This window comes from Xenopus laevis, chromosome 5L, assembly GCF_017654675.1.
Source record: "Xenopus laevis strain J_2021 chromosome 5L, Xenopus_laevis_v10.1, whole genome shotgun sequence".
Classification (NCBI taxonomy): Eukaryota; Metazoa; Chordata; class Amphibia; order Anura; family Pipidae; genus Xenopus; species Xenopus laevis.
The window spans coordinates 45204901-45221135 of record NC_054379.1 but is presented as its reverse complement, the minus strand read 5'-3'; the positions used below and the strand labels follow the sequence as shown (position 1 = coordinate 45221135).

The 16235-nt window shown below is 37.8% G+C and overlaps 1 protein-coding gene across 1 annotated transcript in view; it reads right to left on the bottom strand.

Moving 5' to 3' along the window:
• The window catches only part of mthfd1l.L (methylenetetrahydrofolate dehydrogenase (NADP+ dependent) 1 like L homeolog), a 121653-nt gene that overhangs the window by 44766 nt on the left and 60652 nt on the right, over positions 1–16235 (bottom strand). The window contains exons 21-24 of the mRNA XM_018262983.2: positions 6452–6591; positions 5249–5290; positions 4001–4101; positions 2386–2563 (exon numbers count right to left, since the gene is read on the bottom strand). Coding sequence (XP_018118472.1) covers positions 2386–2563; positions 4001–4101; positions 5249–5290; positions 6452–6591 — 461 coding nt within the window. The remainder of the gene's footprint in view (positions 1–2385; positions 2564–4000; positions 4102–5248; positions 5291–6451; positions 6592–16235) is intronic.

Sequence of the window (16235 nt, the reverse complement as noted above, 5' to 3'; positions counted from 1 at the left end):
TCCCCTTAAGTTTAAACACTACATATCTTTTAAAACCTAACATAATTTGCTGCACAAGGTCACAGTCAGTTTATTGGGTAAAGTCAAATTGATCATCTGAAATGAAACCTCACATCTGCTATGTGGGAAAGCAACACAAAGTTTAGGAGCTTAATGAGAGTCTCATGTAACAATAACAAAATTATGGTGTCAGGCTGAACTTTTCCCGTGATCAGATTTCTTGATTATGCAATGTTAATGTTATTAATTTCTGTTGGACTTTGGAAGCTGTTGGGAATAAAGCTTTTTACCATACACAACACAACATATAGAAGAATGACCATATTCATTTCAAGTTGTGTTTTCTTGAAAAATTTGAGTTTTTTGAGGTTAGCCTTAACTAAAAAACTTGAATTCGGGGGAAAAAAACTCAAATTTTTCAAGATTTATTATGCCCTGAAGCTGCTAAAAGCCCAGATCCAAAAATACCCCAGCTAAAACCTTTCGAGGTCATGTAGAAGTCAATGCAGAGGTCCCTTTAACTATTAGAAAAAAAATTTTGCCTTTATGATTTTCAGTTTTTTTTTTACTGTGGTTTGCGCTCAAAAACTCAAATGCGAGTATTCAAGGTTTTAAACCTATAAATTTCAAATTTTTTCCTTGACTAAATTCAATTGAATTTTTTTGCATTTGAGTTGTGAGGTTATTCGAGTTAGAAAAAATCTCACAAACTCAACCATAAAGATAAAGTACCCCTTGCAAATTATGGAAAGATCCATTATCGGGAAAACCCCAGGCCCAGAGCATTCTGGATAACAGGTCCCGTGTATCATTTACCCAACATGGAAGTCATGGCCTAAAAACTGTAAGTACCTTAAAAACAGTCCTCATCCAACATAATACACAGTACCCATAGTGTATTTATTTTTGCCACTTAACTTATACATATAATTGTATATCAAAATAGAGCACACACATGTATAAGCACTAATAAACAAATGCAGCTGTATGTTGTGCTACAATTTGATGTAAAATGTACAAATTGAAATGCCTCAGAAGGCAATAAAGCCCACAAAACAATTACTGACAGTTTATGTGAGGTTGGTAGCCACATCAAGAGGCAATTTATCTGCTCACAACAAGCAAGGAGTGCCAGGTTAGTGTGGTTGATGCTAATACTAAGTATGTATGGATACAGCCTTTATGGTCACATGATACTTTATGCAACTCTAAAATATAATTATAGAAAAAAATCTACATCACAGTTCTCTAAACGGAAAACTCCAGTCTCTAAGTCCGCACGAGCAAATCCAGCTTATTATTTGTTCTTATTTTCTTCCTTTAGGACAGCACGGACCTTTAACAATGATAATAATTGTAGCTTTATTATCAGAAAGGAAGTATTGACAATGCATTGCCTGTGGCCAAGGAACTTGGACAGATGTAAAATTTCAGCCACAAATCACAGAGACAGAGTTGTAGATTGATTGTATAGTGGTTTTGTGGCAGCTCGTGAAGGATTTTTAAAATCCACTTCAGTTTAAAGAATTGCTACAAGAAAAAAAAGTTGTGCAAAATACAGAGTAGGGGCTAATCTCTATTCTGACCAGTTACATAGAACTGCTCCAGAAAAATCTACTGAACACTCGCAATGATATTAATATAAGAAAAACTGCCTCAAAAAGAGAAACGCAGACATAATAAATATGTCAAAATCTATTTATATGGACTTTTTTTTGCACCACTAGAGCAGGGCAGTACAACTTAAAGCCTGCAGGCCAGCTATGGCTCTACAAGCGATAAATATGGGCTGAATTATCAGGCCGCTTACAATCCAACAGTCACAATAAAGTATAAAATGTAAAAGCTACAGGTGCTGGCAATTAGTAACTTGTGAGTGTCACTGCCATACATTCTATGGCCTACTGCATGTAAAGGGTTAAAGTAATAATCACAGGAAAAGAGGCTCTTAGATTCTAGCCCAGATACAGTTTTTAGTTCAGGACTCTTGGGTGTTGCCACTGTGTAAGAGGTTCTTGGTTCTAGCTGGGGTTCACAAGCTCAAAAAGAAGCTCTCTCCCTTTCAAACCAGAAGAAAGCTGCCCTTCCTTATCAACAGTCCAATATAAAGTGGGAACCACAAACCGCTTGTATGTGAAAAGTGGCTTGTGTGGTCAGAATTTCTTACACCTGCAATGGTAGTTGTGATGGCCAGCCATTTAACCAGGGAGTTACAGACATAGCTTTATGCAATCGCTGGCTAAAGGCCCACTATAAGTCAATTTATGTTACCGCTTTACTTGTCTTATGGAAAAATTAAGAATTAAAATGTTCTTTGTGCTTGTCTCTTCTAAAACTTTTAGTGAGTCAGTTGCAGTTCCTCTCTCAATTCCCAACCGTTCTTACCTTGAGGTCATACAAATACTGGAAGTTATTATCTTGGTTTGCTGCTCCCTTGACAGCCTGGGCTAATTCAACAGCTCCCTTGCCTCCAACTGACCAATGATTACATGGAACTGCGTCAAAGGCTCCAGACTCCTTTGCAATTTTGCACACTAGTTCAATCTCAGCCCGAGAATCTGTCCTGTTTGTTTCAAAGAGAAAAAAAAACCTCAATAAAACATATTTAGATTATCAACATTTTGAAATGACTACTTTCTCAAGCACTTATACAACTTAGCCTTTGTTTGTAGGTGTAAATATGGGATATTAGCCATAACATAATAGAATGACAGTCCAACTTCAAATTAAAGTCCTAATCAAATTCTTCTAAAGAAGGCAGTTTAACATTTTGGGCTCTGAGAGATAATCTGATAAAAAGTTTAAATCTGAGGAAAATATAAATAATTACGGTTACCAAGTCCTTAATAACACATCAACTAAGCAATTTGCCCCCAAAATTAATTTTATTGAAATTACTGAACATAAAATAAATAATAGCACTGCGAAGATTACCTCAATCGTATCCATGCTGAAAACCTATGCATAAAGCTATTCAAGCACACTTTCTGTGAATTTGAAGCAATAACATTTCAAGTTCCATTCAATGGCAACATTTTATGGCTCCTTATGAGGTACACCAAGTAAAATGCTATCAAATAACTCTGGATAACTTCGAACAAGAAGAAAACGAAGGTCACCACCCCCCAACATAAAGAGCCCAGCCACTCATTACCCAGTGGAAACCCAAAGAAAGTGACCCGTAAATGCAACCAGTAACAGATCACACTGAATTAAATGGAATTTGGTAGATGTTTGTTTTTATAATACCATGAAAAAACAGTTGCCTTTACAAAAGATTATATTTGTGCCTTGGTTCTTTCTTGATCTCTTTCATTGTAGACAACACAGTAGACATCTCAGCTATCTAAAGTTTTGCAGTTATGGCAATAGGACTATCCAAACTTTTGTCTTATTATCATAATAAAGCATTTGCAATTTGTAGACTACTCTTTCAGGTTTTAACTTATATTTATATGTTTTGCTTTAATGACAAAAATACTATATAAAGGATCCAAGTATCATAAAAACAGACAAACAATAATCATTAAGAATCCACAAGATATACAGCAAATTGCTTATGAGCACATAGAACATTTTTTTTAAAAAATAAAGGGGATGGTAGAAGTCCCATTTAACACCATGGAAGCTATTCAAACAGATTTAACCGCAATGATCTGTTGCTAAGGTGTTTAACTCATATGCAGGTGTCACGCATTCTCCCTACATGGCTAATCTTTTAACAGGACCTGTGACATTAACAGATATTTAATCCAATGGCAATCTGTAATGCCCAGTTCATAAAATTGCCATACACTGCCAAATAAGTACATCAGGGTCAGATTTGGCCACCTATATGCTGGGCCATATGGTAAGATAATTTACCTGGGGGCCAATGATCCCACCGTACAAATAGGCCTACAATCCCGTCTGACTAGGACCGAATCAACACACCAAGAACACTGGAAAAAAATCAAAACTGACTGATTTACCAGATGCAAATTGAGGTGCACCTACTTACTTGAAAATATTTAAGGCAACAACAACAGGGACACCAAATTTCTGAGCAATTTGAATCTGCTTCTGTAAATTGCAACAGCCATTCTGAACAAGCTGAAGATTCTGGAATACAATGGAAAAAATATTCACATAAAAGAAAAAAAATACAATTTAGTCGCATGTGAAAATACGTAATAAAATAAACAAAAGTTTAAGAATTTCACTTGGGGTAGCATGGTGGCACAGTTGTTAGGAATGAAGTCTTGCAGTGCTGGGGTCCTTGCATGGAGTTTTGAATGTTCTGAATGGGCTTCCTACCACACTCCAAAATATTATCAATAATGTGTGAATGAATGGAGCCTCCACTAAGGCCAAAGATTGATGTGAATGATGAACAATCTCTGTAAAGCGCATGTGTAACATGTGGCGATATATAAATAAAGGATAATTTCTTCCTGCTTTGGGCTATATATAAATAATTGATAATTGTTGTTGTGTATATGAATGCTTAAGCATATGGCTAGGCTTGTGCTTTGAATCAAACTGCAAAAGATCTACTTGGAGTCTGTTGCCAGCCACTATCAAGTTGCCAGCATTACAGTGCTTGTAAACAAGATTATCAAACAAGCCAGTCTATGCTCTAATCCATAGTGCCATCTACAGTACATTTACTGGAAATCATTATGAAAGGTGACAGATATATATCCATGGCTGCATGGAAACCTTGCTGTATACAGTCATACAATACATGCAGGTCTCCCATATGTCATGGATAACCTGGAAACTTCCAGTCGCACAGTGGTTAGTATTTACATTTAATCTGGAAATATAAATCCACATATAAACATATGCAATAACAATATTTTCTATTATAGATCAACAATGTATCACATATCAAGCTAAGTATCAGTGACTCTCTTGTTTCCCTTAAGGACAACATTATCATGGTGGATTCTTCAACCAAGTGCCTTTAAGTGGCGATGCAGCCTGTCCTTTGCCCAAATGGAAATCACCTATTCCTATCATTGACAAGCAGATTTCAAAACAAAATTACCAAAGTCACATTTTCTGGCCATAATCCAGCAGTCACTGATAGTATCAGGAGTTCCTATTCAAGTAAACAACCACAATCTAGCAAGAACATTTTTTATTTTTATTCTTCCATCACAGAGCGGTATTCTGTTTGTGCAGTGAAACATTTAAATCACAATATGTTTTCAGCATGTCATTTAATTTAAACTATAAAAAACTTAAACAGCTAGATCCTTACCTCTTCGGTGTATTCTTTTGCAAGTGGTGCACCAGCAGTTACCTGAAATGAAAGCAGAGACAACACATTTAAAGGGACATTATCATCAAAAAATCATGTGTAGATGGGGGGGGGATTTAGTTCAGATTTTAAAAATTTAAAAGTTTTGTGCTACCCTGGAAAAGTAAATTCAAATAATCAAATTTAAAATGAAATACAAAATGGATACAGCAGGGTCTGTATGGATCTTAGCCGACACCTCAGGTAACTGCATAGCAACAAAGTTAGCAGATTGAGGCACTCCAATATGCAAATCCATGCCCAATTACCAACTAAAAAATATGCAGAAATGCACACGAAGTGTAGTGTGTAAAGGTAAAAAAAAATGTTTTTACTCTATTGTTACGGACACATTTAAGAGAAGGGATGCGGACTGTAGAGTGTTACTCTACAGTCAGCAGAAGAGAGCAGGGCATAAACTTTCAGGGGTAACTTTGGAGGCATTTTGGAGTGCGTTTCTGCTGTTCTATTTCTACACTAAAGCTTTATTAGCCTTTAGCTTAAGTATAATAACTTCTATAAAAGCATGTCTTCTGTAGTGCTGGCACTCACACTTGATGTAAAGAAAATTATGCACATCATTTATAAAATGCATATTCTACTAAACCTTATAGTGACAGTTTCCAGGATAATAAGCTTACAGGAAATTCAGGTCCCACCAGTCTACTAGTCACCTGTCAAAGTTTGTAAGAAACTAGACAAAACTTCCCACTGGAACAGACTCCTTGTTGAACTCATAACCCAGAGTTTAACTCGTATATCCTACCCTTGAGGCTGGCAGCAGTACAGTCCATTTTTATACTACAAGGGAACCAAGAAGTTTTGCCAATCCACTCACAAGAAGGGAACTTACTTGGGAACTAGGAATTTCTTGGGATACCAATGAACTAGGGTTATACTAAAGATGATGAACAATATACATAGCCACACAGTTCTCATTCATCTGTGCTAGTTATGCCTCTGGTTACGCAGGAAACATCATCATTCACAAAAAAATTGAAAATGTCACTTTAGGGCACAGTAATGTCTAGACTTGCCAATGAACAGTATAATTTGAGAGGCCTATCATTCCAGATAAGGTTCTACCAAACAAAATTATGATTAGAATAGTGGATCTTCTACAAGAAGCTGAAAGACGGACAGAAAATATTCCAAGGGACTCACGTTTGGTCCTCCTCCATGCATTTTCAGAGCTCTAATTGTTGCAACTAGAACAACAACGTTGGGAACAAGCCCTGACGATCTGCACTTGATATTAAAGAACTTCTCCATCCCAATGTCGGCACCAAAACCTGCTTCAGTTACTGAAATATAAAAGAATGAGACCCAGAATGTAAAAAAAAACATACTAAAAAGGTTCACATAAAAAGTATAAACTTTTATTGAAAGAGCTATAGAGATAATGTTTTCACATTTATTTTACCTTTGAACTGAACTCCCTACAAAATGTTGGATTTTGGTTCTGTCACTACCTCAAATAAACAGAACTAATGTCTAGAGATGCACCGAATCATTCTGCCCAGCCGAACCGAATTTGCATATGCAAATTAGGGACGGGGAGGGAAATCGCATGACTTTCTGTAACAAAACAAGGAACTAAAAAATGGTTTTCCCCTTCTCACCCCTATTTGCATATGCAAATTAGGATTAGGCTGAATCTTTCGTAAAGGATTTGGGGGTTCGGCCAAATCCAAAATAGTGAATTTGGTGCGTCCCTACTGATGTCTGCAAGTAAGATATTTTAATTCATGAAATTATTATGATGGTACTGAGAGGATTATTGAATAATGTTTTAGATTCCAACAGTTTAGACTTTCAGCAACCTGGCTTAGAGACCTGCTGCTTGTAAATAAATAAAAAAATTAATTAAGACCAATTGAAAAGTTGCTTAGAAATGGCCATTCTATAACATACTTAAAGGTGAACCACCCTTTAAACAGGCCACTGTCAAGGTACCCAGATCAGACAGGCTTTAAACCATGTGGCAGGAGAATGTGTATGTGAAGTACTAAATATTACCTCCAAATGAAAAAGTCCAATGGGGGTGTTTATTTAAATAAACAAAATAATTTAAACTATAACATGAGCAGGATATTTGCCTAGTGTTTAAAGCTGTTGCCTCGCAGAGATGGGCGTCTGGGCACTATCTGTAAGGAGTTTATATTTTCCCGGAGTCAGCATGAGTTTCCTATGGGTACTACAGTTTCCTCCGAAATGCCAAAATAATACAGGAAGGCTAATTGGTTCCTGATGAAATTGGCCAGTGTGTGAATGCAACCTTAGACTGTAAGCTCTACTGGGGCAAGGAGCTGATGAAAATGATGAATGAGCGTGTAAATGTGTCAGCACTATTTGAAAAAAAATAAGTAAATAAAATGCAAAAATATGTGGTAGCACTTACAAAATCAAAATTGTTAATATATCACAAGATGTGTATAAACAGGCCTAGAGATAGAAAGGGTGTTGTACAGATTATTTTCTAGGGGCTTTTTGCACTTGCCATAAATTATTATTATTAACTAATGGGATCTGAAAAGTCAGATAGACTCCGTAGAACTCAAAATGATATGTTTGACAGTGACTAATCCAATGAAAAAATAAAAGAGGCTTTACTTGTGCATGGCCCCTTTACTTTGGGCTAAGAGCATGTTCAAGACATGGACATGCTGGATATGTAGTTTATACTGGTGCTCATGCCAGTCATAGCCTACAGTGCCCCCAAAGGCGAACATGGAGAAGGAATATGACCTCCAGGACAAACAAAAAAGAGCAAAGCAATTAGAGGTGTGTATCTGGGGTTTAGGAAATGTGTCTGATTTAAGAAAACGATGCTTTTTGCTAATGATTTTACCCCTATAAAGAAGCATCAAAGTGAGCATTTACAAGTCTTATATATTACACAGATTAGTAAAGCAAAACCACTTTCATTGAATTGGCTGTTAAATGTTGCCTCTAAAGGAAATCCCACAGAGATATTCCACTTAAGGCTGACATCAGTGTGTGGAAGTATCCCACACACAAACATTGCTTTAGGTCCTTAGGCTGTAGACAACTTAACAATTGCAGGTCCAGGAATGCTAGAGCTTGACGTCTGTTTGAGGAAGGAAACAGGATGCACTTCTAAAGCTGTGGGAAGAAGGCAATACACTGAAAAGGAAACGAAATGGAGCACAGATGAGATGAAAACAAATCACTGTGCCAAGTACTCCAACTTGGAAACTTGGATGTGTTTGCATACACCCAGTCATCACCCCCTATATTGTTTCCTTCTTTCCAATTGGTCTGCCAAAGAAAATATCAACAAGCACAGTCCTGCAGGTTTTCCAAAAGTTCAATATCATTTTTATTCGCTAATTAGCAAATAAAGGAAACCATTAAACAATGACAAACAATAACCACCTGAAATTAGCAGGTTTTATTTTCTGTTTCAAGGGTGAAACTTAAAATCTGAGATGGCCCTTGCAAAGATATAATAATTTCCTTATTACAAATAATATAAAAAGTCTCCAAAAACAATTGGCTGGGATAGGGGGAGTGGGGGAAATATTTCCTGCTGTTTCATATCACTATTTTGTAACGGACCAAAAGTAATAAACCAAGAAAGAAAAATCACTAGTCTGGCAAAGCTGCTAAATAAATGAATCTTTGGCTGACTAAGCCAACTAGGGGGTAGACCAAAACAGGGTGACCAGTTTGTGGACACTGTGACACATATTGGATCACAAGAGCACCTAGGCACACCCATCGGGAGAGGACTACATGAAAGGTCCAATGCAAGCCTTACTTTAGGGGCTTATCAAACCTGCCCTGACAAAATATCGGTAAAGCAAACCTTCGTTTTGGCCCCATGCACAGGCTTAAGTGTTGCTGACTGAAGAGGCAGCTTTAGATCAGGAGAAAACACCTATGAATAAAGTTGTATGCAGACACTAAGAATTATAAAACTGCTTGCATTTAGAATGTTTTGCTTGCAACAGGGCACTTCTGTATTAACTACCTGGCACTGCAAGGTGCAAAGGGAGTCCATGACCAAGTGCGAGTCTGTCTGATTGAGGAAAGCCAGGAGGCTGAGAAATCCCCCAAGAAGAATTGTGAGTACAGGGGTGACCCTAAGACATGTTTTCTTACCCATAGTCCACCAGTTTAGTGGAGGAACTCATCAAATGTGTGAAGGTAGTGCCCAGTGGGCAGGATTTATTTTTTATGTTTTGTATCCTGGTCACTCCTGTGTGTAAATAAACTGCCTTAAATAGAAGAAAGTGTCTGTTGTGGATCCCGCACGCTTACAAATGCCACATATTAAATGCCTGTGAGGTGCAGTGCATGGATGGTGCTACGTGCACCCATTTTGATCAAGCACTTGACTTCTTTGGCACACTGTGCCAACATGCCATAAAAACTACAGGTCACTGATGGAACTTACAGTATTTCCTATCTTAATACATGAGCCCTGATATCCATCTGAAATGTGTTTTTAGAACATCTCATACTAAGAATTCTGTAAACGAATGCTCAGGGTTGCCAGGAGCTCCCAAAAAGTTATTGTTACATATACATGCCATGACTGTACACTGCACTTCAAGACTTGTGTCAGTACAAAGAATCTTAAAAGTACCTTAAAATCATCTGCTACAGGCTTCTTTGCATATAAACACTATTTATGTATCACACTGAACAAGTAGCCTTATGCAGCAAACTAAGGGCAAGGTATAAGCGGCCTAGAACAATGGTCAATTGAGGACCGAGGACTTTAAAAAGTGGTTATAACTGATTGTAATGGAATTGTTTTAGCTTAAAATGATTCCTACATCTATAAACAAGCTGTGCTCTAGGCTGGCGATGCTTCAAAGCTTTCGATTTTGATGAACTCCCTAAGACCACCATGCCAAACCAAAATAAATTGGGCTGTTTTGAGGGAGAACAAGCTTTCAGGCTACAGTAGAACCCCCATTTTACATTTTTCAGGGGCCACAAAATCAATGTAAAATGGATGTAAAAGAGGTATCAACGAATGTTTCCTCTAAGCGGTGTGCTTTTATATACACTTTAAGACCCATGCACACAAATTATAGGTGACAGTAAAACAGAATGTTAACTTGGCATGGCAATGGGGAACTTGAGGTAAAAGTAATTTATTGCCGTGTTTTTTTACCATATTTGGCCAGCTGTCCTGTCAATATAACTGAAAAATGTTTGCATTTTGGATTAAGATATACACTGGGATCAGCTTGATGACATGGCACTTCGGGTTTTCTACTTCTGAACAATGTAAAAGGAAATGGAAATGGGACTGTTCACTGCCATTTAGGCCTATAATGTAAACAAAACATTCCATGTGCAGCTGCACCTTCTGCAACTCAGGAAAGGAAGAACTCAAACTCTTGGAAGCCTTTTAACTTAGCTACAAGAGCTCATAATTGATAAATGATCACAGTCTGGTCCCTGAAAGAAAGAAATTGTTTTTACTTATACAAGATTAACCAATTTTAAATCCCCCACCATGTTTTGCCTCAAGCAGAAAGTCGCTTTGAAAAAAAGTTTAATTTCCACCCACCCACAACTAAACCTTGCTTCGAAACCCCCCAGAAATCCTAAATTCTGCTCCTCACCTTCCCCCAGATCCTTTCAGATGACTACACTACTACTGGCTAATATGGACACAATATTTGGTTAAATAAATAAACTACATACAGCCCAACCCTCAGATTTACAACTTTTTTCACACATTTACACCAAAATGCTGTACTGGCTTGCTTAAAAACTGTAGGTTTTGGGGCTTTCTGGGAAAAAGAATTTAGACAGTTTAGATAACATATTTCTTAAAACTGAAATAGAGCCGTCATTAAATTAAAACCTAAACAAAATTATATAAATGAAAAAATATTTAAAATAAAAGGAATTTGACTACTTAACTGTAACTTAAACACACACAACGTCAAAGTATTTCTTTCCAACATTTCAATAGATTAGATCTAGAATTTACTAAATTGTGTGGTAAGTTTAGAATCCAATAAACAACATTACACAGAATTATACATTCTTACAGAGACTTACTATTTACACCTTTGAGAATGATGATGGATAACGGACTGCAATATGTTTGTATGCGTTAAAGTAAATCTCTGTTTTAACCCTTTAAGTGCCAGCAGAATTTCACATTTTGGTTACGCGAAATGCCAGCCGTTTTTAAGCATTTTGTGCTCTCTCACTTTAGGGGCATTTTCTGAGGGGAAACCTATAGTTTACCTAGGAAAACTATACATTGTTTTTTTCGGTAGAAACTGAGCTTTCTAAATCTGCCTGAGTTTTCATGTATTTCCACCTGTGCAAAAAAATTTATAGTGCTAAATACCAAAAAAAAATGAAAAATTACCATTTTTCATCGTATATCAATTTATACCAGAAAAATATTTAATTTTACAGATGAAAATCCAACTGATTTGGAAAGCCTTATGTCTCTCGAACGTGCCAATACCAGATATGTATAGTGTTAGGGAGATTTAGGACTTCTGTACAGCAAAAACTCCCGGCAGTATATTACTGAATTTTGAAAGCACTAAGGCAGAAAACGGCATGCTTTAGATTCCAAGGCAAAAAATCCTGAAACCATAGGTTTACCCCAGAAAACCATACATTTTTGTAAAGTACACATTCTGCCGATTACAAAATGGGTAACTATGTCTCTCTACTCCCAACTACCAAACAGAAAAGCTTGTCTGAACATAGCGGTTTTTCAAAATAAAATTCAAAATTTTGAAAAATAATTTCAAAGGTTTTATTTTGCTGCTCCGCATATCCCAAACTATATTACGTACCAAGAAAAAGCACCTGAAATATGATTGCCAGGGGTCCACTGAACAGTTTGATCCCCATTATGCATAGGTTTACCAAAGTATCTGGCATTTAGAGACACCAATATGAAGTTAGCACATCCAAATTGTTCAGGACTTTACTTCAGCTACTGAGAAATCAACACATTGACTGCATTTTTTGTGGGGTAAAAACACAGAAATATATGTTTACCCCCCAAACCCATATATTTTTGGAAAGAACACATTCTACAGAATCTAAAATGGGTACCCATGCCTTTCTGCTCCAAACTACTGAGTCGCAAGGCTTTCCCAAAATTGTCGGTTTTGGTGAAATATCTGAAAATTGCCTCAAAGCTTCAACTTCCCAGCACCATATCACCCATGTATCATTACGTACTAAGAAAAAGCACCCTAAATATGATTGCCAGGGTTCCTCTGAACATTTTGGTGGCCATTGTTCATAAGTTTACCAAAGTATCTGGCATTTAGAGGCCCCAAAATGAAGTTAGCGCATACAAACAGTCCCGTGGGTAACTTCAGCTAATGAAAAATCAACACATTGACTGCATTTTTGTGGGGTAAAAACACAGAAATATATGTTTACCCCCCAAAACCCATATATTTTTGGAAAGTACACATTCTACCGAATCGAAAATGTGTACCCATGCCTTTCTGGTCCAAACTACTGAGTCGCAAGGCTTTCCCACAATTGTCGGTTTTGGTGAAATATCTGAAAATTGCCTCAAAGCTTCAACTTCTCAGCACCATATCACCCATGTATCGTTAAGCACCAAGAAAAAACACCCTAAATATGATTGCCAGGGTTCCTCCAAACAGTTTGGTGGCCATTGTTCATAGGTTTACCAAAGTATCTGGCAGTTAGAGGCCTCAAAATGAAGTTAGCGCATACAAATAGTCCTGTGGGTAACTTCATCTAATGAAAAATCAACACATTGACTGCATTTTTGTGGGGTAAAAACACAGAAATATATGTTTACCCCCCAAACCCATATATTTTTGGAAAGTACAAATTCTACTGAATCTAAAATGGGTACCCATACCTTTCTGCTCCAAACTACTGAGTCGCAAGGCTTTCCCACAATTGTCGGTTTTGGTGAAATATCTGAAAATTGCCTCAAACCTTCAACTTCCCAGCACCATATCACCCATGTATCATTATGTATCACAAAAAAGCACCCAAATTGTGATTGCCAGGGGTCCTCCAAACAGTTTGGTGCCCACTGTGCATAGGTTTACCAAAGTATCTGGCATTTAGAGGCCCCAAAATGAAGTTAGTGCATACAAACAGTCCAGTGGGTAACTTCATCTAATGAAAAATCAACACATTGACTGCATTTTTGTGGGGTAAAAACACAGAAATATATGTTTACCCCCCAAAACCCATATATTTTTGGAAAGTACACATTCTACAGAATCTAAAATGGGTATCCATGCCTTTCTGCTCCAAACTACTGAGTCGCAAGGCTTTCCCACAATTGTCGGTTTTGGTGAAATATCTGAAAATTGCCTCAAAGCTTCAACTTCTCAGCACCATATCACCCATGTATCGTTACGCACCAAAAAAAAACACCCTAAATATGATTGCCAGGGGTCCTCCAAACAGTTTGGTGCCCACTGTGCATAGGTTTACCAAAGTATATGGCAGTTAGAGGCCCCAAAATGAAGTTAGCGCATACAAATAGTCCTGTGGGTAACTTCAGCTAATGAAAAATCAACACATTGACTGCATTTTTGTGGGGTAAAAACACAGAAATATATGTTTACCCCCCAAACCCATATATTTTTGGAAAGTACACATTATACAGAATCTAAAATGGGTACCCATGCCTTTCTGCCCCAAACTACTGAGTCGCAAGGCTTTGCCAAATTTGGCGGTTTTGGTAAAATATTCTGAAAATTGCCTCAAAGCTTCAACTTTCCAGCATCGTATTGTCCATGTATCATTACCAGCATAAAGCATCCTAAATATAAACATGGGGTCTACTAAACAGTTTGATGCCCAATGTGCATAGATATACCAAACTATGTGGGGCACAGAGACCCCCAAATGACAATATGTATAGACATTTTCACGGCTGACGCGCTGGCTGCTGCAATATAACCACCCGGTGTGTGTATTATGCGACATTAGACCACCTAACAGTACAGAGACCCCAGAAAACCGTATATATTTTCAGAAAGTACACATTCTGACGAATCCAATATGGGTAAATAAGCGTTTCTACTGCAAACTGCCAAACTGCAAAGCAATGCTGAACATAACGGTTTTTATCAAATTTCTGAAAATCGTCACAAAGCTTGAATTTTACCCCATTATATGCCCCACATTTCGTAACTTATCAGCATAAAACATCCTGAATATGAACGCCAGGGGTCCACTAAACACTTTGATGCCCAATATGCATAGATATACCAAACTATGTGGCGCACAGAGACCCCCAAATGACAATAGTGTATACATTTTCACGGCTGACGCGCGCTGGCTGCTGCAATATAAGCACCCGGTGTGTGTAATATCCGACATTAGACCCCCCTAACAGTACAGAGACCCCAGAAAACCATATATTTTCGGAAAGTATACATTTTGACGAATCCAATATGGGTAAATATGTGTTCCTACTGCAAACTGTCAAACTGCAAAGCAATGCTGAACGTAACGGTTTTTATCAAATTTCTGAAAATCGTCACAAAGCTTGAATTTTACCCCATTATATGCCCCATATTTCGTAACTTATCAGCATAAAACATCCTAAATATGAGCGCCAGGGGTCTACTGAACACTTTGATGCCCAATATGCATAGATATACCAAAGTATGTGGCGCACAGAGACCCCCAAATGACAATATGTATAGACATTTTCACAGCTGACGCGCTGGCTGCTGCAATATAAGCACCTGGTGTGTGTATTATGCGACATTAGACCCCCCTAACAGTACAGAGACCCCAGAAAACCATATATTTTCAGAAAGTACACATTCTGATGAATCCAAAATGGGTAAATAAGTGTTTCTACTGCAAACTGCCAAACTGCAAAGCAATGCTGAACATAACGGTTTTTATCAAATTTCTGAAAATCGTCACAAAGCTTGAATTTTACCCCATTATGTGCCCCACATTTCGTAACGTATCAGCATAAAACATCCTAAATATGAACGACAGGGGTCTACTGAACACTTTGATGCCCAATATGCATAGATATACCAAACTATGTGGCGCACAGAGACCCACAAATGGATATATAGTAGATAAAATTTACATAGGCAAAACAAAATAACACAGAACAGTGTGAAATGCAAATAAATCACCAAAAACTAATAAAACCACAAAAATCAATGCTTTTTTTTTTCACACTAGTGTAATCGGCCACCAGAATTACCGTTTGAATATTTTAGCTGGGCCAAATCGATTATACGGACAGAAACAAGTGAACAACACAAATGCAGAGCTGAAAATGCAATAAAATGGCTAAAAATTCAATAAAATGGCTAAAAATGCACCAAAATACCGAAAATTGCAATATAACCACCAAAATAACATACTAAAGCTATTGCACAGTACGGTTAGCGAATACGCTATTCGGAACGGCAATAAAACATTTTTTTTTAGCCCAAAAAGAGACGATGCGATAAGAAAAAAAAAAAAGCCACAAAGCCATACATGTACATATGCGTGTGCACAACGGGTAAATTGCATGTTATTTGCGCGTGTGCGCGTGTGCAAGTGTACATGGGTGCTGTGAGTGTGTGTGACCCCCCCAATCCCCAAAAATCTATGTGTGAGTGTGTGTAAGTGTGAATGTAAGTGTATATTACTGTAATAAGTGTGTGTTGGTGTGTTTGTGTGTTTTTGTGTGTGTAAATGTTACACTTACCTGGGGTAGATGCTGCAGATCGTTGATAATGGGTCCCACGCAGCAGATCTCCAGCTCCAACGATCATCAGGCATGTGGGGGCGGAGCTGGGCGGAAGTGAAGCGCAGGCAGCAGCAGGACGCATAGGAAACGCGTCCCTGCTGCTGCTTTGGGGCCCCTGGGCGATCGCGCCCCAGGGGCCACACGATCCCCTGCTCGTTGTCTAGGGGCAGGGGATCGTGAAGGAGCGGAGCGAGCGGCTCT